Raw genomic sequence first — 23,893 nt, 5'->3', positions numbered from 1 at the left:
AGAGAGAGTGAGAGAATGACTCTGTAGTCCAGTTGTAAGAGCACCCATTTGGGAGGTGGGAGACCCCAGGGACCAATACTCCAGCTCTAACCTTTCATTTATCCACAGTTTCAACAGGAGAGACTGAGGGAACCCCACATCTGCGTATCCCCATCATGGTTCAAGGCAATTTCACCTGTATTTCTCCCTTGTGCTTCAGCAAGCGCATTCACTCTCGGGCTTCCAGCTCCCCTGCCATCACCCCTCTTGCCTTCTGATCAGAGTATTTCCAGGGAGCGCAGTCCCCTGCCTACTCTGTGAATTCCCCAGCAAGGCAGACTGCCTAAGCAGGCCTGCTTTGCTTTTTTCCTCAGAGGTTATAAACAGTGTAATTGCCTACAGGTATAAGTTACCACATACCCCTTTCTAAGCAAACACATTTATTCTTAAGGTGAAAGCATTACAGAGAAAATATTACAAACAATAAAAGAACCTACACACGCTAATAAGCTTATCAGAGATTCCCTCCCTGCGCTTCCCCACCCCAATCTCCAAAAAAGGCTCTGGTCCATGTCAGTCCTTTGAAACCTTTGCTAAGGATTGGGGCCCCGCTTTGGACCAGACATTCTGTATTTGCTGGATCAGAATGAAGGCTCTGAGTCAGTTTAAACTCAGGGTATTTAACCAAAAGTCCTTTCTTTGTCTGCTGGCCTCTGCAGAATGCTGCTTGAACTAGCATAAGTGAGCCTCTTTAGGAGGTGGTGCCTCTCTGGAGGCCTTACAACCTGAGTGAATTTGCCTAATCACCTCACACTGTTCTTAGCTCCCGGAGGGGCTGTGGTTACCCTCCCCCATGGAACTACATACAGTCCCTGGCCCACAGTGATACACACACTTAATATAGTCAGTTCTCCCAAAGATACTGCAGGAAACTGCAATATCTGTCACAACCCCACAGGTCAGTGGTTAAAGCCTTCTCCTGAGAGATGGGAGACCCCTCTTAAAATCCCTTCTCCCCCTCTAGCAGAGAAGGGGAATTGAATCTGGGTCTCCACATCCCATGTAAATGTTCTAACCAGTGGGCTAAAAGTTATAAGGTGGGTAGCATCCACTCCTCCTTAGGGCATTTTGTGTGGAAAGACGCAGGCACCCAACACATTTCTGCCTAAGCCATCTAACTCTAGGAAGCAGGTGTCCTTAGGCACCTCTCTGTAGCCTGGACTTAGGTGCCTATCTCCAAGAAAGCTTAATACATCCCCCTCGGATTAACTTAGGCAGCTCCCCATCTATCATGCTGGCTTTTGTGGATTGCATTCTTAGGCACCTATTGCTCCCCATTCATTGTATAGGGACCCTAGATGCCTAACTTAGCACTGTTTTTTCTGGGTGCCTAAAAGTTAGGTGCCATGGACTCAGCATTGCGATGCCTAGTCCCTTCGTGGATTCCAGCCTCCAGAACCTGAAGTTGGTGTACCTCATTCCTCTAGGCCTGATCCTATGAGGAGCTCAACAATTCAATTGCTGAGAAAATCAGTGGGCCATATCCCAACAATAGGAGTTCAAGAGAAATGGTAAGTGTTCAGCGGCTCTCAGGGTTTAGTCAAATGAAAGCTGATTGGGCTCAGCACCTGACAAGATCAGGTCCTGTACACACCATTTTTTATCAAATTGACTGAAGGCATCTTCCCAATAAGTGACTGTCTAACTCAGTCATTTGAGATTTTTGCAGGTTGGTATCTAGAAAGATACAATATTATTCTTACAACAGCCTGGAGTTGTTACCTCAAAGAAAACAATAATAATTAAAAAAAAAAAAGTGTACCTTTATCCAGAGGTTGAAAGTAGAGTAATTAAAAGAAGAAATCCTTTAGCAATTCTAACTGTACATTTTCCTGTTGGAATTTGCAAATCAGTGCAATAAGAATGTTTAATATTCATTGGAAGAATAATGAAGAATGTTAATGCTCTTTTTTTTTTAAGCAACAAGAAAAAACCCACTAGCTGTTAACTTCAAGATTTTTCAATCTTCGTTCTTTGTTTCACAGCACAACATTCACTCAAAGTAAAGAGCTCTACTGTCGGTCACCATTCCATCTGCAACTCATTCCTTAGTCACATTGTAAAAGCTACCCAGGACAATAGAATGCAGGCAATTTACTAATCAGACATATTTAAACTGATTTTATTATTACATTTGAAATGCTCAAGACTTAGGTCTAGAAAAAAATCTATATGACTGGATATTAGAAGGCAGCTACACAGACTGGAGGGGATGAAAATCACTATGTATGTATGTAAAGGGAGTAAAAAAGACTTTGGTAAGGAGCTGTTTGAATTAAGACAGCAACAACAACAAAACTAATTTAAAAAAAAAGATAATTTAGGTTAAGTACTGAAGGATTTTTTCCCTTCTCTTAGAAGGCTGTCTTGTTATAGAGGGTATCTTGGTTGTCGGATATGGGGCCTTGAAGGCATTTTCCCCATCCAGTGAACAGGCAGGGACATAGGATTGTTCCTTATGCCCTTCTCTGTAGCAGCACTGGACCAATCAGAAAAATGAGAAAAAGTAAGAGTAAAGTACTGTGACAGGGTGGCTGGCCCTGAAGTAGGTCCAGCTTTGCTGTACCAGAACAGTTGCTCTCAATTTGGCTAATTCAGAGAGCAGGGCAGCACCTTGCGGGGTGGGAGGAGGTTAGAGAACCACAGAGAATCTGAGAGGAGCAAAACCTGATCAGACAGACTCTGAGTGAGGGCTGTTTAGGAGGAGAAGACTGGCAGGAGATAAGGGTTGCCAGACACAGAAGGTGTTTCCTGGGGGAAGGCTGAAGGCAAGGAGAATAGAGGAGTATGCTGGCTGACCTCCCTGAGCCAGGGCCAGAGGGCTGAACGGGAGAAGAGGAGTAGAAGCAGAAGGAAGTGCCTGGTGGCCTAGTTGGAAACTAACGGCTGGAGATGGCTGAAGACAGGGAAAAGTAGAGGGGCTCATCAGCTGACATCTCCATGCTGGAGAGCTGGATCCGGGGGAACAAAGAGAGGTCCAGAGGGAGGGAAGGCTGCTCCCCTGGCAAGAACGGATTTGGATTTGCAGTACGGCCCCAGAGAAAGATGTTCTTAAGGCAAGAGAGCTGTTGTAGAGTTAGTGTGCGTTTTGAAGAGGCAGGCGTATTGAGGCAGGTATGCCTGTTGTGCCATGGCCTGCTGCAGGAGGGTGCGCTAGGCAGGACCTCACTATGACAGATAATTTTACAGGGAGAGCAACTAAAATGATAAAAGGTTCAGAAAAACTTGACCTATAAGGAAAGGTTTAAAAAACTGGGCATATTTAGTCTTGAGAAAAGAAGACTGAAGAGAGACCTGATAAGTCTTCAAATATGCTAAGGGCTGTTATAAAGAGGACAATGATTAATTGTTCTCCATGCCCATTGAAAGTAGGACACGAAGTAATGGGCTTAATCTGCAACAAGAGAGATCTAGGTTAGATATTAGGAAAAACTTTCTAACCATAAGAGCAGCTAAGCTCTGGAACAGGCTTCCAACTGAGGTTGTGGTATCCCCATCACTGGTGGCTTTTAAGAACAGGCTGGACAAACCCTTGTCAGGGATGGTCTAGGTTTACTTGATCCTGCCTCAGTGCAGGGGGCAGGATTTGATGACATTGTCCTACATTTCTATGATTCTACCATTCTTGAATTGTGAATGCCAGAACGTGACACAGCCCTGGTTGCACCAGTGCCACATACTGAGGTAAAATAATCTTTCTACTCCTATGCGAGATTTCTATTCATGCATCCAAGGATCATGTTAGTCCTTTTGGCCACAGTGTTTCACTAGTATCTCATGTTTAGCTGATTATCCACCATGACCATGACATCTTTTTCACAGTCACTGCTTCCCAGGATAGAGTCCCCCACAGCATAAATAAAGCCTTCATTCTTTGTTCCTAGATGTATACATTGACATTTAGCTCCCAGCTTACCAAGTGATCCACATCCATATTAATGACCCGTCCTCCTCATTATTTACCACTCCGCCAATTTTTGTCATCTGCAAACTTTATCAGTGATTACTTTGTTTTCTTCCAGATCATTGATACAAACATTAAAATACATAGAGGTAAGAACCAATCCCTGTAGGACCCCTACTAGAAACACGGCCACTACAGTTACATCATGAGACCCATCAGTTTCCATGTTTTAATTTATTAAATGTGTGCTATGTTAATTTTATATAATTCTTGGTTTTTAATCAAAATATTGTGCAGTGCCAAACACCTTATGGAAGTCTAAATATATTACAGCAAGGCTAGTACCTTTATCAACCAACCTTGTGATCTCATCAAAATAAGATATCAAGGTAAATTGACAGGATCTATTTTCCATAAACCCATGTTGATTATATTACCCTCCTTTAATTCTTTATTGAGTCCCTTATCTGCCGCTCCATTACCTTGTCCAGGACTAATGTCAGACATAATTCCCCGGGTCATCCTATTTCTCTTTTTTAAATATTGGCAATCAATATTAAATATTTAAAATCAGCTCCCAGGCTGATAATTTCATGTAGGTTTCACATGGGACATCTGTATGCTGCTAATTTGCACATTCAAGCAGGGAACTGAGAAGCTGAACAGCCTGCTAGTCACTACACAGGAGGGAATTCTAAAAAGTGCTCCTAATCAATGTATGCCTAAGGAGCTAGGACAAGTTGTTATATCCCATCTAAAATTTGTGTGTGTAGCCACCAGTGTGTTGGAGCAGTGAGAGGGGATCATCCAATAGGAATAGGAAGACATAACACACTGTTAATTGCTTATGAGTGCATGGGGGGGGGAGGCTTTGGCATTGGTTGACGTTGGTCTTTCAGGCTGTCCTCTCTGTTTCTATTGGATCCTTCCTCTTATAGTCCCTAAATCCTAGTCTATTATTCTCTATCTCAGAAGCTGAACAAGAGTTTTGCCCTTGCCTTGTCCTTTTCCACTAAGAGAAACCATGCCTGCATTTTATTTTCTGATTTTTTTTAAATTGGCACTACTATTGTCAAATTTAGTTTCTCAATCACTATGTTGTATATAGGTTTTTAAAAATCTACAAGAATGTTTCTGGTTACATTACAGCACTTCTAAAAGATAGAGTAGCCAAAACTTGACTCCCAATTTGACTGTCTATTATAACACCATGCAAATATCTCAGGCCCTGATCCTGCAAATGCCTTTTTGCACATGCTTAACTCTACTGCCGTGAGTAATCCCATAAAAATTAGTAGGGCTACTCATAGAAGTAAAGTTGAGCACATGTGTAAGTATGTGCAGGATCAGGACTTCAGTAAACAAATGGCAGCCTATGGTATCTAAAAATGTATCTACCTCAAGGGCCAATCCGGCCATTCCCACTGCAATCAGTGGGAGTTTTACCTGAAAAGGATGGCAAAATTGAACTAATTAGAGACAATGACGACACTTACTGACTGAAATGGAAGTTTGACTGGTATCTAGTATCATGTCATGAGAAAAGGAGACCGCACTACAACTTAAAACGGTAGCAGAATAAACCTTGCTCTGGCTCTAGAGTACAGTATTAAAGACAACTGGCATCAACAGTCATTTTTCCACTGCAGAGTGAAATTTTTAGGGTTTTTTCTTTGTTGTTAAGTGTACATCAAAGCCTTTTGCACCACTAAAATAATAAACCAACAGAAGGGGTAGATTTCCATACCTGTTGAGGTCAAGTTTTTGGTAGAGATCCAATGTTCTACCAAAATATTTCTTTTGAGAATTAAGAGGCTCCACTGTGGCTGCACAGGTCCCATGTTTCTCCCACTCATGCTTCCTATGGGAACAAAGCTAAATTCAGTTTTTAAGAGACATGGAATCTGCCCAGGTATACTCAGAATGCTAAAAGAATGTCTCTTTAAGGTAAAAAGTTCTTATCCAAATATTAGTGTAAGAACAAGCATGAAATGAAGTTCATAACTGAAACAGGAGAAAATCATCACAGCTCTTACAAACAACCGCACATACAATCAGCTAGTATAGGCAAAAATCCCAGTCCAAACCCCCAAATCCTCTCCCTGTATCGCCCTGCACCTCAATACAAGTCAGCAGAGATACTGATTTCTACAAATACATCTTGTTCACTCTGCCATAGGTGCCAGGTGCAAAAAATGAGAAGCCTCCCATTCCCGGTGCCAGCATCTCAGACTGAGACTCGATTAGATGAGATAAGACAGAGAACCCTAGCATGTAATAGAGCACACTACACAAAGAGAAAACATTGCTGTAGGACGGCAAATTTTCACACCTCTATTAGTGCAAATTGCTAAGGAAATATCAGGATGAGGCAATCGTTTGATCAAAAGAAGAGAGACGCTAACTTGCCCACTGACTGAGACCATAAATGTAAGCCAGTGGCAGAGCTAGGAACAGCTATATTTTACATTTTGTGCTCCACAGTTTTGTGGATTCTGAAACAAGACTTATGAAGCCATCCAGTGACAGGATGTATTTTTCAAGTCTGATAATTTAGTGCCACATACAGTAGAATGTACAATACAAAAGCCCTGCCTCCATGAGATTTTATTATTTAGTACAGAAACAGAGTTCTATCTGGCTGGTGAACTGGGAACATTTTTTTCAGTAACACTGCATGAGAGAGTTTCAGACTGTCCTATAAACTATACAAGAGAGAAAAAGAGGATGGTCTATTGGTTAAGGTACTATTCTGGGACTGGGATATGTGTGTTCACTTCCCTACCCTGCAACAGACATACTGTGTGACCCTGGCAAATAGATTAGTCTCTCTGTGACTCAGTTTTCCACCTGTAAATTAGGAATAAGTAATACTTTCCTATCTCACAGGAGTGTAGTAAGGATAAACATATTGAAGATTGTGATGTGTCCAGGAACTATGGTGATGGTGGCCCATATAAATAGTTTACACAAATATAGAAAACCACCTGAAAAATATGCATTGTGGGCTAACTTAGATAAGCAGAACATACCCAAGTTAGTTATGGCTTGATAAAATTTAGTCATACTGGTGTGATAAAAAAATGTTGTATTATGAGAAATGAGTCATGTTCAGAAAGTTAAATTCTGAGAATTTGCCTCAGGTGTTAACATTTCTACATTTCTTTTAGTATAAACTTTAGTGAGGTCTTGTATACTATGGTAGCAGGCCATGCATCAAATGGAATTTTAAAAACAATGAAGATGTCCTAAAACCTGGTTCCTTACTATAATGTCAAGACGATCAGTATCCCAGAATGCCTAAATAAATTAAATTTAAAAAAAAAGCCATACTCTGCTGTCAGTGGACTAACACATACAAAGCAGGAGATTCAGCTATATCTCAAGGCATACTTACTATGAAAGATGCAGGTGTGGAATCTTTAACACGGACATCCTTTTCCCAAAATGTTCATTAGTGACTGGGGTTAAATAGATGTCAACAAAAAACACAAAAAGTTTGTAATGAATGATTAAAAATCCCTTCACTTTTTGGATTCTTTGCTTTCAATCCTTTGACTTTTGTGATGTCTCCTTTATATGTCACAAAGAAGGGGCACAAGTCCATTTTTTTTTCTTTTGCGGGATGCCTTTGAGTTATGTGTTTACCAGAAAAATTAAAGAACTTACTTAAAGTATGAAAACTCTTATTAAATACTTGGAATTGGAAAAAATGACACATTTACTTTTGAACTGGGAGTGAGCATGAAGACTGAGTTCAAGATTTGGGGATGGGGGTGGTTATGTGTAACTGGAAGACTGTATAAGTCCTTGAAATTAGGGGTTTAGAATTAAAATGTTTCTCTCATTCCTATAGCGTTGTTTCTTTAGAGTTAATACAAATGTGACAGATCAGAGTATATCTGTATGTATCCACACCAAACTACAAACCAGAGGGTCTGCAGCTTTGGTGGAACTTTAGGAGCATGCAGCAGCTGCTTGGGAGAACTGCTGATCGTTTTAGGGCCTGGGCAACCAGACTGTAGCGTTTCCACTGCCAAGAGGCCCAGAGCTCTGCCCAGCCAAGCAAGAACTCATGGGACCCAAAGTTTGGGTTCACTACAGCCTGGTGAGTGTCCAGGAGGGGGTGCTCACCCCAGCTTTTAACAAAAAAATTCAGATAACCCTTTATAAAGAGAAGCTACCTGTTTTGCACAGCACAACTACATGAAAGAAGAGAAAAGATGTAGAAATAATTCATTATTTCTAACTGTTGGGTATAGGAATGTGGCATTTTACCTTCACTTCTTCCACTTAACACAAAACACAACTAAGGAAACTATGGAAACTGCAGAAATTCCTAGTGAAAAATAAGAGACCAATTTCTTTCTTGTCTAATGCTCAGAAAGGCCTTGATTTTTCAAAGTGCTTGTGTGGCAAACAGCAAGAAAGGCAAGGTCACTGCACTTGAGCATGAACTCATGTTTGTGACGAATACGCATGCAAGATAGTCCTCAGTATGGGCAGAAATGAGTAAATAAACAAACAACAAACCTCTTGTGGATCTATCTGACCCTCAGCAGCATGGGGAAAAAAAAGAGGCAAGGCATTAGTGCACAACAGGTGTGTCTGAGGAGACATGAGCTCAAATGCTCAGCATTCAAAGGGAGTGCTCAGCTAGGCAGTTCCTTCTTTTGATTTCCTTCTCCTAATGGGCACGCAGGAGCACTCACTTATGCAACCTGCCCTGCTACATCACTTTTGACCTTGTGCTGACATGAGAAATTCTGCCTCTGCACTACGCAGAGCTGCAGAATGCCCACAATGCAGCAAAAATTGTTGTGCTCACCATTGTAGAGGGAAGATGGGGTGTCACTTTCTCCCAAACAGCATTGCAGAGCTCTGTTCCACTTTGCAGAAGCACGGAAGCCTGAGTGTATGTGTTGGACAAAGCTAGAGTCGTATCAGGTGGGTCTGATAACTAAACAGATGCAGTGGCTCACAGGCATATGGATATTGTGGAGGAATAATGAGGATCTGCAACCCACAACTGTCCATAACTTGAAGTACTCGAAGGGGATTAGATGCAGATAGTTGCCAGGTCTGCTGATTCTTTCTTCTGCGCTGTACACATTTGGGTTGAGCCTACAACCTTATGTGTTTGGGATGAACAATCTTTTCAAGAATTTCCTCCTAAACAATTACTCCACAAGGGACACTTTCAATTTAAAAATCATAAATTGTAGAATACATACATTTCTCTTTCCTATGATACTAAGATCTTAGATTCTTAAGTGGAAGCATTTTTAAAAATCATTTACTTGTCACTTTGTATGCTCTTTAATATAATTCTTTCATTTAGCTTTCAACAATGAAAATCTATGTAGTCCGTTTCACTTTTAGGTTCTTCATGCTGAATTTTCAAGGTTTTATACTCTAAAAAGGAATATTTACAAGGACTGCTTATTTGTTTCATAAGAACTATTTTAACTGAAGTAAAAAATGTGGAAGCATTTCAGCAGTGTTAGGTTTGCTAAAAGTTTGTAGGTTCATAAAATCTGTAATTAGAGCCATATTTAAGGCAACACTGTCCCTTATTAAACAGCTCCCAGTATTAAAGGGAAGCATTTCTCACAGTCGACAAATACTGGTCACAGAAAAAAAGTAAAACATACCTAAACCAACTGCCATATTGCTTTTATACTGCTGGTAACCCCAGGTTATTTCAACTTCTGGCAAGACTGCTATTGGCTAGCCTTTGAGTCAGAAATGCTAAATGGAATCAATAGTCATGATGATATATGGACTAGAGTAGATTCAAAGTTTTCAAGGATTTTTTTTTCATTTTGATCAGTCTTTTTTTTTAGCAACAAACTCGTATGAAAATATTTCACTTGTGTTTATCAAGATCTGCTGTCCACTAGCATGACATCATATCTTGACTTTCCCCCTCAGGAAAAAAACAGAAGCTCCTATATACACTCTTCAGGCCAAAAGCTCCCAACTGTTTAGATGAGCAAAGTGGAGTAAAGAGCAGTTGATCAGGGTACAGGAAGTGCCAGTTCTGTGACATGTTTCTCTCGCCCTGGGATTATGCGGGGATTGGGCTCTGTGTAGGGAGAAAGCAGGGTCAAAAGGACAGCCATTCTCCCTCCCTGCTTTATGATACTGCCCCAGAGAATTTTCAGTCCTCTAGGTGGAGATAACCCACCCAATCCTAATGAAAAGCACCTCAGAAACGAAGTCAGTGAAACAATGAGGAGTCCGGTGACACCTTAAAGACCAACAGATTTATTTGGGCATAAGCTTTCGTGGGTAAAAAATCCACTTCTTCAGATGCATGGAGTCTCCTGAAGAAGTGGGTTTTTTACCCACGAAAGCTTATGCCCCAATAAATCTGTTAGTCTTTAAGGTGCCACCAGACTCCTCGTTATTTTTGTGGATACAGACTAACACGATACCCCTCTGATACGAAGTCAGTGAAGGATTTTAACTCAGCAGTTGGGAGAATCTAATAAAATACTGAATGAGTCCATCAACTTTTTGGGTTGAGGTTTTGGGCAGGAAAGGCTCTTCATTCACAGGCATGCTCTGTCTCCTTTTCACGTCTATATAAGGAACCCATTGCGTGAGACAGACTTACAATTTCGCTAGTGAGCCAGCAACTTCAAGCATGTATCAAGCAGATATGAGGAATTAATACATTTGCAATGGGACAAAAAAAGAAAACAGTTTTTATCTTCCCTTCGATTGAACACAGAGGAGACATGGAAACCATGGTAACAAGCTTAACCTACTGCAAACACCAAAGACCTTGCAGAATACCATACACAGTAAGAATCATGTTTATCCTGTTACTAATATTGGACCCACACTGCAGTCCTGCTTTCCAAAACACAGTCTTCCATCCTATAAATGTGACCTACAGTCTTGATTCCCAGAGGTATGCCCTTCTGTTTAGCTGTACTAAAATGCATGTTGTTAAATGAGGACAGTTTACAATAAGTTCTACAAAGGAATCTGGATCAAACCTATCTTTATCATTATTTATTGCTTCACCAATTTGTGGGCCATCTGTAAATCTTACCAGCACTGATTTTATATTTATTTCCAGATTATTGATAAAGATAATGAATAGTGCTGGGGAAAGAATGGTTCCCTGTGGGACACCACTAGAAACACCAATGTTGGATGATGACTCCCATTTACGTTTTCTTTCTTTCGTTCTTTCTTTTTTAAGATCTAGCAGTTAACCAGTTTTTAAAATCAATCCAATATGGGCTGCACTGATTTTTGTATAGTGCCTTTAAGAAAACAAACAAAAACCTCAGGCTATTGTGTGGTGCTACATCAAAATGCCTTACAGAAGTATATGTGTAGGATATCAACATGGTTGCCTTTGTCAACCAAACTTGTAATCTCAAAGAACAATATCAAGTTTGTTTGACAAGAATTCATGGGTTCTTGATTGGTAGCTGTCTGCACCTTCATATACTTCTTGTATGAGGAATTTCAATCGCTCCTTCCCTCTCTAAATGTGTGCCATTTTACCAGTCCTATAGGAATGTGTGATACACCTACAAGAGGTCTGTATATGACACTTATTAGGTCTAGATGACTGCACTGAGTCTCACTGTAGTCCTTGGTATACACAATGGTGGTGTAAGGGTCTACACAGGTAATCCTTTGGAAGACTGAGGCCAGAGATCCTGCTTCCATGTAAATATTAATATTGATGAAGCATAAGAAACACAGAAGGAAAGTGCAGAATCATTTCTAAAGTTGTTATTCCAAGGTTTTTGATGCAACTCCAGCAAGCATCTAAAGCCTGGTACCAAATGCTCCTTCAGATAGTCATTTAGAAAGACTATAAGATACATCCAAAATGATTTTCCATTGTAGCTTGAACTCACCAGAACTGGGTGCGATTAGGAGATGAATGGAGTACATCAGGCCAGTAGTGTCTCATGTCTGGCAAGAGATCCTAGAAATTAAAAATATGTATCTACCCTGTGAAGCTGAAAGCGATTTCATACTCAATATACATAAATGGATACATCTTCAAAACATTGCCAGTCTCCTGGGAGAATCTAGGCTGAAACCCGTTATATAGGTGAAAAAAAATTATTGCTAGGTGAGTAAGAGGTTTTGTGCCCGGATATGGTGAAAATGTATCCTTATGTCTATTTCAGATGCAAATGTACAATTAGATTTTGAAACACTGTACAAAAATATTTCCTTTTTTTTTAAATCCGATACATTTCTGTCACTGTTTAATTAACTGATTAATTTCTGCAACCCTACAGAAATCCTCTTAAATTGTACAGTTCCTGTGTCTTACTCGTCCCCAGCCTTTAATCCCCCACCCTGTATTACAAAGCAATGTTTGACTGATAAATGGACTTTTCCGTTCTTTATGGTTTGAAAGAAGTCAAATTCATCATAGAACTTACTGTTCTGCTCCCCTTAATTTGCATTCCTTGCACCCCTGCCTGCAGATGCACCTCACTTCTTGGAAAGGACAGGCTGCAGCCACCACAGCTTTCACTTCCCTTATTGGTTCCATCAGGGGAACAGCTTTAAACAACAGATGCTGCTCAACAGGAGTCCTACTACTGGACGCTATGTGGAAAATGCACTCCCAGGTGCTGGGCTGACCAGCAGCACAGAAGTTGCAAGGGGTGCACTAGTTGTACCCTCCCTAGGGTGACCAGATGTCCCGATTTTATAGGGACAGTCCCGATCTTTGCGTCTTTTTCTTATATAGGATCCTATCAGCCCCCACCCCCACCCCCATTCCAATTTTTCACACTTGTTGTCTGGTCACCCTAACCCTCCCCTCCAAAAAGACTTTTTGCCCCGGGAGGCCCAGAGCCAGTGTTCTGCCAGTTTCTACTTGAAAAGACTAGGGAATGACTCGAGCCATGTGTGTATACAAAACCATTGGTGATTCAAAGGAGTTGTTGAACTTCATAGAGACGTAGAATAAGGGAATAAAGCACCTAATGAATATTGGAATGGGAATTTTTAAAAGCATAACCATCTCAGATTTCAAATTAAATCAGAAGTGATATGCTATGAAGTTATATATATTTGGGATTTGAAAAGGTAATTGTGTTCAATCCTGCTCAGAATTAACATTTTAATTTAAATAAATTAAATTACCTTAATCTCAGTCACATTGAAGTGCCATGTTCTATTACATTCGTCTACTTTATCGGGCCTAGGGAAGAAATATACAAATGAAAATAGAATGCCCACTATTAGGTACTGGGTGGAAAAAGTCGTGTCATGGAGCTACATTTCAAAGTTACAAGATTATAGCTTTGAAATTTGAGTTTAAAAATCCAAGGAACCCAAGTCAATCTCTACAGCATTTTAACCATCACAAACGCATTAAAATTCATTACGTGCTAATTGTGGCTGAACTCTTCTAAGTGCAGAGGACCCTGTTGTGCCCTTCACACCACTTTAGCTATGCATAAAGTGCCTGAGTGGTGTGGAGGACTTTGCCTGGGCCCTCTCCAATGAAGTCAATTCCACCCTAACTGAGTCATTCAACTTAAGATTCCCCAGACCCACACAAATTCCAACTGCCTTGGAACCTAGTTGTAATGCTGTTGACAGTTTTATAGAGGATAGGCTACCAATCACTTTTTTTTTTTAATGAAAAGTCTCTGCATCTTCACAGAGATTCCAGCCAGTTGTTTCCTTTGAAACAGACATGTTTTTCACAAGTTTCTATGAGTTTTTTGTAACATGTTTAGACTCCTGAGGCCACATTCAGTCATGAGACACTTACAAGTACTTTGAACTCAGAAAAAGAGGAAGTTGTACTCCTCTTTACATTAACAACTTTGGAAATAGACTTTTTTTAAAAAGCTTATTCTGCAATTTAATTTGTGTGCCTGCACATTACCACCAAGCATGTGAGATCATAAGCTAGCAGTGTATTGAACTATATAACTTTGGTCTCTGGCTAGAGCAGGGTTCTTATATTTCAATACGCTACACATTCATAAGACAGAGCAGATCAGTGGAGCATCCACCAGCACAAATACTAAAAATCCTAGTAAGTTAGAGGTCTGACTTGAATCTGCAAAGGCACAGATTCAGTGATACATGGGATTTTGCTCTGAAAACTGCCTGTGGAAAACATGATCATTTCTCCCTCCTCAGATCTGCTCCCTGTGTGTATTCAAAGTCAGATCAGCAGACAAAAGTATCATTTATTATTATTATGTCTAGCTCTGCAGAGCCAACAGAACTAAGAAGAGAGAATGAACTGAAGTCTTTCTTTTGGATGCATCATCATCAGTATTGTATACTAAGATCTGATCAGTTACATCTGTGAAGATCCCTTTGATGGTAACTGGTTGCTTAGGCACCAACAAGAGCATAATTTGAAGACAATGGGATGGTAATACAGAGGTCTTAACTGGACCTGTGGGACTTTTATTATTGGAGAAGGAAAAAACCCATCTTGACTCTCAGTGCCTGATTCTCATGTTGCACTCGAGCAAGTCTCATTGACTTGAGCTGATTTACATGAGTAGACAATCAGGCCTTCAGAACCCAAATGAATTTGTAGGGCTGATAGAAAACAACATTCATACTTGTAAAATGAGCACATTTAATAAAGAAATTGTTTGGACACAACAAACTTGTAACCCTCAATCCCGTCTTTACAAAGTCATTTTTCAGATTAGAAACACTTCAGAAGTTTCTCATAATTTCCTTTCCATAGGTAAATGGAAAAGGGGAAAACATATCTTAAATTGATGTAACTTTATTATCAAAATTTGAAGTCATATGTCATGCTATTAAACCTCTGTGACCTATGCTACTGAAAATGCCTACATAAAACTATAAGATCAAGCAACTCAAAGAGAAACACACTATAATTAGGCATTTAAATATGCATACTACTGGGTAAATTTGCAGTGAAAGCAGAAATAAAATGGATAAGACAAATTTTAGAGAAGTTACATTCTGTATCAAGTCTGGTGATGTTTTTAGTTGGATTACAGACCACAGTTTGGAGCTGTTTACAGTTGCTGAAAGTCTGCGTATTAATCCTTATGACACATGTACGGGGAGACTTTGGCAAACCAGTAAAGTGCCTGAAACCACTATGGCTTATTGTTAAAGACAGCCTAGTCAGCAAGCTGTTAAAAGCAAGTCTCAGCTTGACCAAGGCAGGAGAGGAGGGGAGTTTAGGGTGCCACCAAAAGGGCAGCTTGACCCCCATCCTTCCTGATAAGAATTGTGTTAAAGTTGCTGATACATGCATTTGAAAAGAGCAGGACGTTCCCTCAGGAATGTCTATTGGGGTCTCAAGGCTGCAGGCTCTGGAAAGACCCACACCTAGCTATTCAATAATCAGAAGGAACCTCTTGCTCGATCATTAAAACTGCTTACTTAACAAGGTTTCTTTAATTACCAATGTATAAATAAGGGGAAAAAGCTTGAGATAGGGGGGACTCGTTTTGGGACTGGCCTCTCCCTCTGGATGCATCTTCTGTTTTCCAGTGGCAGAAGGGCTGCCGCTGTATCACTCGAAAGCCACACTCAGCTTTGGTAATTATCAGGGGTTGGGAGTGTTTTACTAACTTGTTGCGGAAGTGTGTAAGTGCTTGAGACTGGTAAGGTTTAGCTTTAAGTGAAAGCACTCTTGTGTTGTCCTGTTTGTGCCAGCCATCTATCCGTCAAATGACCGTCTCTCCCCTGATTTATTTCCTGACACCTCCTTGCACAGAGTAAAGTTACCAAGAGCTTTGGGTTGAAAGAACCCCGAGTAACATAATATGAATATTGTCTTCTTCAAAGTCCTGGCTAGAATCAAATAACTAATCCCTGCCATGCCTAAATACTATCATCCCCATTCTACAGATTAAAAATAAAATCATTGAGTTATTTACCCAAAGCTACTGCAGGAGTCAATGCCAGAGATGGGATTAGAGCCCACACTGGCTTCCAGTCCTGTGATGAAATCACACACCATGGGTGAAACCCTGTTCCACTGAAGTCAATGGGAGTTTTGCCATAAGCTTCTATGGATCCAGAGTTTTGCCCCACAGCTCTTTCAGACTTAAAATTCCATAGCAGAGAAGCACAACTGTGTCCTTTTTTTAAGGATATAGACAAGATTCAGAGCTGCTTTAAGCGGGTACAGATCCATTGACCCCCCCCCAAGTCTAAGAGCCTGATTCTTCTCTCCCTCAAACTCATTTTACAGCATTGTCTCCAATGGAGTTATTTCTAATTTACACTGGTGTAAATAGGAGGAGAATCAGGCTCTCACACTTGAAGTCAATGAAGCTGTACCCGCTTACACCAGCACTGAATTTAGACCAACATGGCATTATTCTCTAATTTGAAATTAAGAGGATTTGTTTTAAATTCTTACCATAGTCCATGAATTGTCCAGTACTGGGGGGGATCATTGCAGTCATTTTCACTCATCTAAAGAAAGCAAATGTCGATAACATTTATTAAATACATTACTTAGTCAGAGATCACCTAATTCATTTTGGGTTTAAAAACATTAGAGCATGCTAAGGGACTTACCACAAAGATGCTGAATGAGCAGCACAAATACATGGAAGATCAAGGGCAGATTCTCAGTGTAAATCAGAATATCTGCATTCACTTAGATGGTGCTAAGTCTTATTTACATCTAATGAGGATCTGGCCTGCGGTTCCCAGCAGTTTTCTATTTAAGAGATTAGCAGACCCTTTCAATGAGTTCAGAGTTCCCAAAACAAAGATTTTAAATGCTGTGAGAAGCCATCAATGGTGTGTTAGTGAAATCAACCAGGGCCAGTTTTAGAGGCAGGCAAGCAGGGTGGTTGCCCTGGGTGCTAACTTCCTGGGGCGCACCACTCCACTGTGCCATTTTTTCCCCACTCCATTGGTTAGCCAGCTAAGCTACTCTTGGGGGCACAAAAGTGTTCTCTGGCCCTGATGCCAACAATAGTTTGTACATGTCCATGAGCAATTCTACTGCTGGTATACAAGTAGACATACAATGATTAAGGGAGAGAACCACACCAGCATTCACAGCCCAAATAATTACCTATGCAAAACATTAACTGCTAAAGAAAGAGAAGAACAGTAGACACAGGAACTTTCCAGGAGCTCAGAAAATATAATATGGAAGCCCAGTCTTGCAAACCCTCGCACTAATCCTGCTGATTTCAGTTTAACTACTTGCTTGAATACGGACTATTACAATTATATAAGGATTGGGGTTCCCCACCTGAAAGGAAGAAGAGCCCTTGATTACACAGGGAGAGCAGCGTGCTCTGTGCATAGAATGTTGTTTTTAGCGTAGGTTATATTCTCTTGATCAGTCACTAAATCTGATGCTCAGAGTATCAGACTCAGTGTTATTTTTGTACTTTCCCCAATATTCTGCCTGGTGACCACCAAATAGTTTAATGTAAATATTGATTAAAAAACAAAAACTCCCTATAACGTTTATTTTAATCTCTGCATGTTCCTTCCTGCCTTAATTAGTGTGACTCACTTGGTCAGAACTACTGCTCTGACACTGCAGAAGGGCAGAATAAGACCTGTAACTGCACTAATTGTCCAAGCTTCTACAGTCCTATGCCATGCATAAAGCAGCATGCTTAATTTTTCACATTTTCTTTCCATGTGTGCCAGTTTCCTTCCTCTCTGATCTTGCCACCTACATAGTCCAGTGACTAGACAGCAATTAAACCCACTGTCTGTTTTATTCCAGAAGGGAAATTAGACAAACAACATTGCTCCTCTAAGGAGACAGGCTTTGTGGAATCAAAATACTTCAGATAGCTAAACCAGAAACACAGTCAATTAACAACTATCCAGCAAGTTACATCTTCCCTTGAACTCTGTCTTACACCTAAATAGCTCAGACCACTAAGTTTGCTAATCACTTGGGACCAGCTCTAGCTCCCATCAAAGTCAATGGCAAAACTTCCATTAACTTCAGTGCAAGCTGGATCAAGACCTTGCTTTGAAATTCCTAGAAAGTCAAACCATCAAAGGCTGGCAGTCCTTCAAACTGAAGTCCTTCTTAGACTGGTGTGAACATGGACTAAACTCACCAGGCTTGAAATTCAATTGGTTTGCACTTTATGTAATCATTTGAAACCTATGCAAACTGAGTGCGAGTGATGAATTCTGATCTGGTAGCATTTTGCACCAAACTTTGCACAAGCGTAAATGGACAAGATGCAAGGTACCAGAGAATCAGGCCCACCACACTGAACTGGCTGGCATAGTACCTTTTACTGATTTCACTTTCTCTATATTACCCTCCAGATTTGTGTGTCACAATTAAGACAGAACAGTTCCTTACCTTACAGTATTTGTGGTTCTTTGAGATGTCGTAGTTCGTGTGGAAGATGATGAATAATCTGGTTTTGAATATTTTGAGAACCATTTGGCAATCAGACTGTATAGCACAGTCCAATTTGGTTTGATAAGCCATCTTTCAAACTGTATTTGTAAAACCAGAATGCAGATGCAAGCCACCAGAGGGCCCATCTATCACTTCTTATACTGAAAGGAAGGATGGTGTGTTGGTTAGAGGCCTATCCTTGGGAGACCTGGGTTCATTCCCAGATCTGCCACATACTTCCTGTGTGATCTTGGACAAGTCATCTCTGTGGATCAGCTCTCTGTCTGTAAAATGAGGACAATAGCACTGTCCTACTTAATAAGGTGTTGTGAGGATACATATATTAAAGACTGTGAGGTGCTCAGAGACCACTGTAATGGGGGCCATATAAGTACCTATGATAAATAGATCTAGTTTAAATGAAAATCTATTTCATTTATATAGATCCTACAAAAATAAGTTCATCCAGGATGAACACCAAAGCAACACTGAAAATAGAAACCAGAGGCTGGCTTCTGTAGTTACGATATAAGCTGGTTGTTTATGGGGACCATATGGGACAAAAGCTGTCCCTCACAAATATGTAGTACAGGCCTCTTGCAAATAAACATTTGCTGGAAATACTCACAGATGTGTAGAACTATAACACAATTGCTCTGAGGTAACCTGGTTTTAGAACCAGGGGCGGCTCTAGACATTTCGCCGCCCCAAGCACGGCGTCATGCAGCGGGGGGCGCTCTGCCGCTCGCCAGTCCCGTGGCTCCGGTGGACCCTCCGCAGGCATGCCGCTGAAGGCACCCTGCCTGCCGCCCCTCCCGGCGACCGGCAGAGCGCCGTCCATGGCATGCCGCCCCAAGCACGCGCTTGGCGTGCTGGGGCCTGGAGCCGCCCCTGTTTAGCACAAGCTCATTCAGAAGAATACATTTTGCCCTGAGCACTAATATATTGTATCTATAGTGGAACACATCTCGTGGGTAACACCAGTACAAATACGAGATTATCCAGTTCAGAGAAGGAACATATTGTAAAGGCAACTGTACAGTTAAATAATTTTGAAAATGTGAAAGGCATAACTGACACAAAATTGCAGGCCATCAGGCCAACTAATTTTTACAAACAGCAACATTTGCACATGACTAACAGAGGAAGAAAGGAACAACTTTATTTAGTGTCCATAAGCAAGGACTTTTTGGTCTAATGACAGATCAAAACAGCAGTGGTTCATCATAATCCCTTTCATTGCTGAACTAGTATAACTCTATTTTATTTGATGTGTCTCTTTTTCCTTGTAATCTTTAATATACAGTCATAACTAAAACCCCGCAGCTAGGAACATCTTTGATCATATCAGTGTTAATAAATCTATTATTGAAAACTGGTTTCATTCTTAAATGAAATGTGTGATGCTGGCAGACCAGGCGCCAGCTCATGACAAGGTCCCCGGGTCTCAAGTGGACACTGATAAATACATAGCTGGAATCTGTCTGGCTCACTTGTGGGTTAATATTGATAAAATAATTGTGACACAAATATGGAGAGTAATACATAGAAGAAAGTGAAATTGTTAGAATTTCAAGAAACTGTTTAGATTATTGAATGCTTGGGGGTTGCTGCATGCATTAATCTTATTTGTAATATCTGTGTTCCAAATTGTAATGTAATACTTGAGCAGTTGTATTGTGAGCCTCTGTGACTGCATACAGGAGACGGACATTAATTATTGTGAAGAGATGCTCTTCTACAGAAATTGTTACATCCCTCCTGAAAGAGGAGACCTATTGATACCAGGTGGGCTAGGGTTGATTCTTACAACTGGAAACTCCCTACATCTGGAGTGAGAAAGAGTCAACAGCAGTCAACAGGACTAAAGATATTTCTTGTTGTTTTGCTCTCCTCCTCATGAAGATCAGTCATACAAGCGGACTCCTCCCATCAGCTGAGTTTGCAGCTGAGAGCACATGGCAGGAGGGGGATAAAAACTCCAAACCAAAGGAATTAAGGATCTCTATGTTCCTTGGACTCTGCAGGGCAAGGTGTTTCTAGGTATAAGCAAGAGATCCCTAGATGCTTAGCCTGGGTTAGCCCTGAAGGACAAACAAGCTTGCTGATTATAGAAGCCTATATTACCTTTTGAAACCTAGGACTAACTCATTTGTGTGTCTATGGATATGTCTACACTGCAATTAAAAACCTAACACAATTAATTTATTAATTTACATCACAATTAAACAGCCCCTTAGCCTGAGTCAGCGCTGTTTAACTGTGGTGTTAATTAATTAATTAATTGTGGTGGGAGAGTCCCAGAGCCCGGGCTCCAGCCCAAGCCTCTGCACCACAATTAACAGCCCCGCGAGCCTGAGTCAGCTGGCATGAACCAGCCACGGGTGTCCAATTGAAATGTAAACAGAGCCTATATTTGCTTGCTTTATCCTTGTAAATAACTCTAATTTCCTTTCCCTGTTTAATAGGACTTCATATAGTTTACAAATGTTGTCTTTGGTGTGAGATCTAAAGCACAATTGACCTGGGGTAAGTGACTGGTCCATTGGGATTAGGAGTAACCCGGTTATTGCTGTGATTCTCAGTGTAAGGGACGATCTATCACAGAGATTGACTCACCTGGGTGTCAAGATAGATGGAATACCCAAAGACTGTCTGTGACTCCATGTTAAGACTGTTAAAGTACCTGAGGAGTTTGCACTTGGTGCAGTTAGTTGGTAAAATTTATGTCTAAAACTCTCAACCAATTAGGGGTTTGTGCCCTGGTTTTTAGCAGTCTGCCCTGGAGTCGGTATTGGTGGTATTGCGGCACTCTGTTTATGCATTCTGTTTAACAGTCAGCCCTGTTTCCTTTCTCCTAGGTGGCTCTCTCATTTGTTCAATTGCTATGGGTGGTACAAAGCAGATTTAAACAGAGCTGAGGATGTGGCCTTTATCTTCCTTCCTGTTCTCCCCTTGCTCACTAAGACAGAGACTGGATGACCAAACTCTTGCAACAGATTTCCCCTCTCCACAGGCCTCCATATTCCCAATGAATGGCAGGGCAGCTACTGCTACTGTGTGCCAAAATAAGTATCTTCAGAGCAGGCAGCACTTAAAATAGACCCTCTACCTTAATCAACTCCAAGAAAGAAAGGCACAGTCATAAAAGCTTCCCTCCTCCAGTTCCTTAGCCTAAGTTCCCCAGCTGGGGGTGGGGTTGGGGGAGGAAACAACCTTTCCTATTTAACTGTTCCCATTCCCATCTAAGAGGGTTCACAATCCCCTAGGATTGAACAGTCCTCTAACTCCAACAGAATCATAAAGTAACTGTTAGCTCGCCATCACTGAAGCCACAATGATGAGTCAAGCGTAACAGCACACCCCTCCTTTAAAGAGTTCTCAAGCACAGCTCTTAAGTAGTTTATAACGTTACCTCTGTATTAGAAATAGCAGTGAAAGTGTCAAAGTGACTCAAGGCTAAGTAATAGGAAATTGACATTAGAAAAAAATTCATTGCACAAAATGCTATTTTTATGGGAGGTTGATTAATCATTGGAACAATTTATTAAGGGAAGCAGTAAATTCATCATCACTCAGTCATTAAATTGAGATAGGATGCCTTTCTAAAAGAGATGGTCTAGTTCACCCACAAGTTACTGGGCTCAATAATGTTCACTTATGGAGGAGGAAGAACAATTTTCTCCACTGTAGGAACACTAGGTGAAATTCTAAAGCCTGTGTTATGCAGGAGGTCAGACTAGTTGACCCTAATGGTCCCTTCTGGCCTTAATCTATTAACACAAAACCTAAAAACATATAATGTCCCATCTAACCAGGTCAGAGAAAAAATTTACTCAAATGTTACCATACACAAAGTAATAGCTTAAAATGTATAAACATCTAAGGTACATATGCTCTCTATTTCTAGCATGTACACTCTACTCAAGGGATTTCATAATGATCATTAAGCAGATTTCATTTTAATTTACTAAAGAAAGATTTGCAGTTTTTTGAATAGCTTTTCTGTACACACAAACAACTACAGCCGGTAGGAATAAAGATGAAAGTCATCTGCACGCCAAGCAAGAGTTTAACCTCCTGGAGACAGCCCGGCATATAAGCAAAGTGGCTGACTGACTGGCTGACTGACGCACCCACCCACTCCACCCCTTCAGGAAATATAACCTAATAATAATAATCATTTGCGTAGAGTATTCCATCATCAAAGCACTTTACAAACATGAATGATAGAATCTGTGTTGCAATCTCCTGTATCCAGTCATTTTTTTAAAGTCTTCAGAGAAAAAAGAAGGGAAAATGCGAGCGATCTTTTCTTCCTGAAATTAATATGTAAATCATTTGAAAGACACTTAAGAAACAGATTGTTTTGCAGCTTAAAAGACTCTATATTTTTTGAACCAACTACAGTTGCATTCTGGAACCCTACTTCCATATATTACATGATGTTAACAGGAAGAAATCTGTAAGTTTTGAAAGCATAGTGTAGGGATATTAAAGAAGGTTTATATTACACATGGTTTATATGTGAAATGATTTACTGATTTATTGTTAATTAATACTTTATAACTTAAGGTTTATGTTAAAAGTAAATTGGTGATTCTAACCTGCAAGCCACCAGCTGTGTCTGTGTGAAGCCTGCTCAAAGAAATACTTTGTATAAAACTTGTTAAACATTAATTATCTCTAAGTAAGTCAAAACAGTAGCTGTTATAGTGTATAGATAGAGACCCCCACCCTCTGTAAGTTTTCATCTCACTTTATCTTTGCTTGTTAAAAGACAGGGAGTCTCACATAAATTGGTAACACCCCAAAAGGTAAAGAGACAGTGAAATACATGTGATTAAGATAGAGAATGTATGTGAATGCATGCCTAGTTTAAACAATGAATGAATGGTTAGGGAGTCACCAGCCTGAAGAATTTAGTGTCGGCTGAAGAAGGTGTCAAGTGGGATCAACCAGATGACCCCCGGAGGGCAAACTGGAATCCACCCACCACACCTCAAAGGAAGGAAAAACAAAACATCTAATAACATGGAGCCAGCCACCTGCTGATTGATTTAGCAACAGCAAAATGAAGCAACTCTCATGAACTGACATAGGAATAAATTCCTATAAAACTGGACTCTAAAGACTGAGGACTTTGAGTCTATGGTTCTGCTGCCAGCCTCCAAGAGCATCAGATGCATCTGACACAGACTCGGCTCCATCCTCATGACCAAGATACCTGGCCAGTAACTTGGCATGAGCAACATCTAGGCTGGTAACTATAACATCTATACAGAACCTGAATGAATGATTGTGTGAATGAATATGTGTGTGTGTGTATAAGAAATAAGTAGTAAAACAACGTTGTTTACTGTTGTCTTTTGTTTTGTTATGGTATTTACAATAAATGTGGCATCTTTGCTTTATCCCTCTTAATAAGATCCTGCTGGTTTTTATTGGTATAACAATAGGAGGTGGAACTGAAGTTAAGATTCTTGTAACCACTCAAGGGTGTGAAATGGTGCAAAAAGTCACCTAATAATTATATTCTTTCAGAGTTTCTCTAGTCCATTAGATACACTTGTATCCAT

General features: G+C 40.5%; 1 protein-coding gene and 1 long non-coding RNA gene across 4 annotated transcripts in view; both read right to left on the bottom strand.

Moving 5' to 3' along the window:
* The window catches only part of RNASET2 (ribonuclease T2), a 40,949-nt gene that overhangs the window by 5,530 nt on the left and 11,526 nt on the right, over window positions 1-23,893 (bottom strand). For all 3 annotated transcript variants that reach the window (XM_039531022.1, XM_039531024.1, XM_039531021.1), the window contains exons 4-7: window positions 16,332-16,387; window positions 13,088-13,145; window positions 11,836-11,906; window positions 5,691-5,804 (exon numbers count right to left, since the gene is read on the bottom strand). In XM_039531022.1, the coding sequence (XP_039386956.1) occupies window positions 5,691-5,804; window positions 11,836-11,906; window positions 13,088-13,145; window positions 16,332-16,387 (299 nt within the window). The remainder of the gene's footprint in view (window positions 1-5,690; window positions 5,805-11,835; window positions 11,907-13,087; window positions 13,146-16,331; window positions 16,388-23,893) is intronic.
* Window positions 6,413-10,216, bottom strand: LOC120401283. The gene is made up of 2 exons (XR_005596370.1): window positions 8,477-10,216; window positions 6,413-7,404 (listed from the first exon to the last, which is right to left on the bottom strand). It is a non-coding gene; the product is annotated as an uncharacterized LOC120401283 (long non-coding RNA).

The sequence above is a fragment of the Mauremys reevesii genome, linkage group 3 (assembly GCF_016161935.1).
Source record: "Mauremys reevesii isolate NIE-2019 linkage group 3, ASM1616193v1, whole genome shotgun sequence".
Classification (NCBI taxonomy): Eukaryota; Metazoa; Chordata; order Testudines; family Geoemydidae; genus Mauremys; species Mauremys reevesii.
This window is presented reverse-complemented; position numbering and strand designations above follow the sequence as displayed.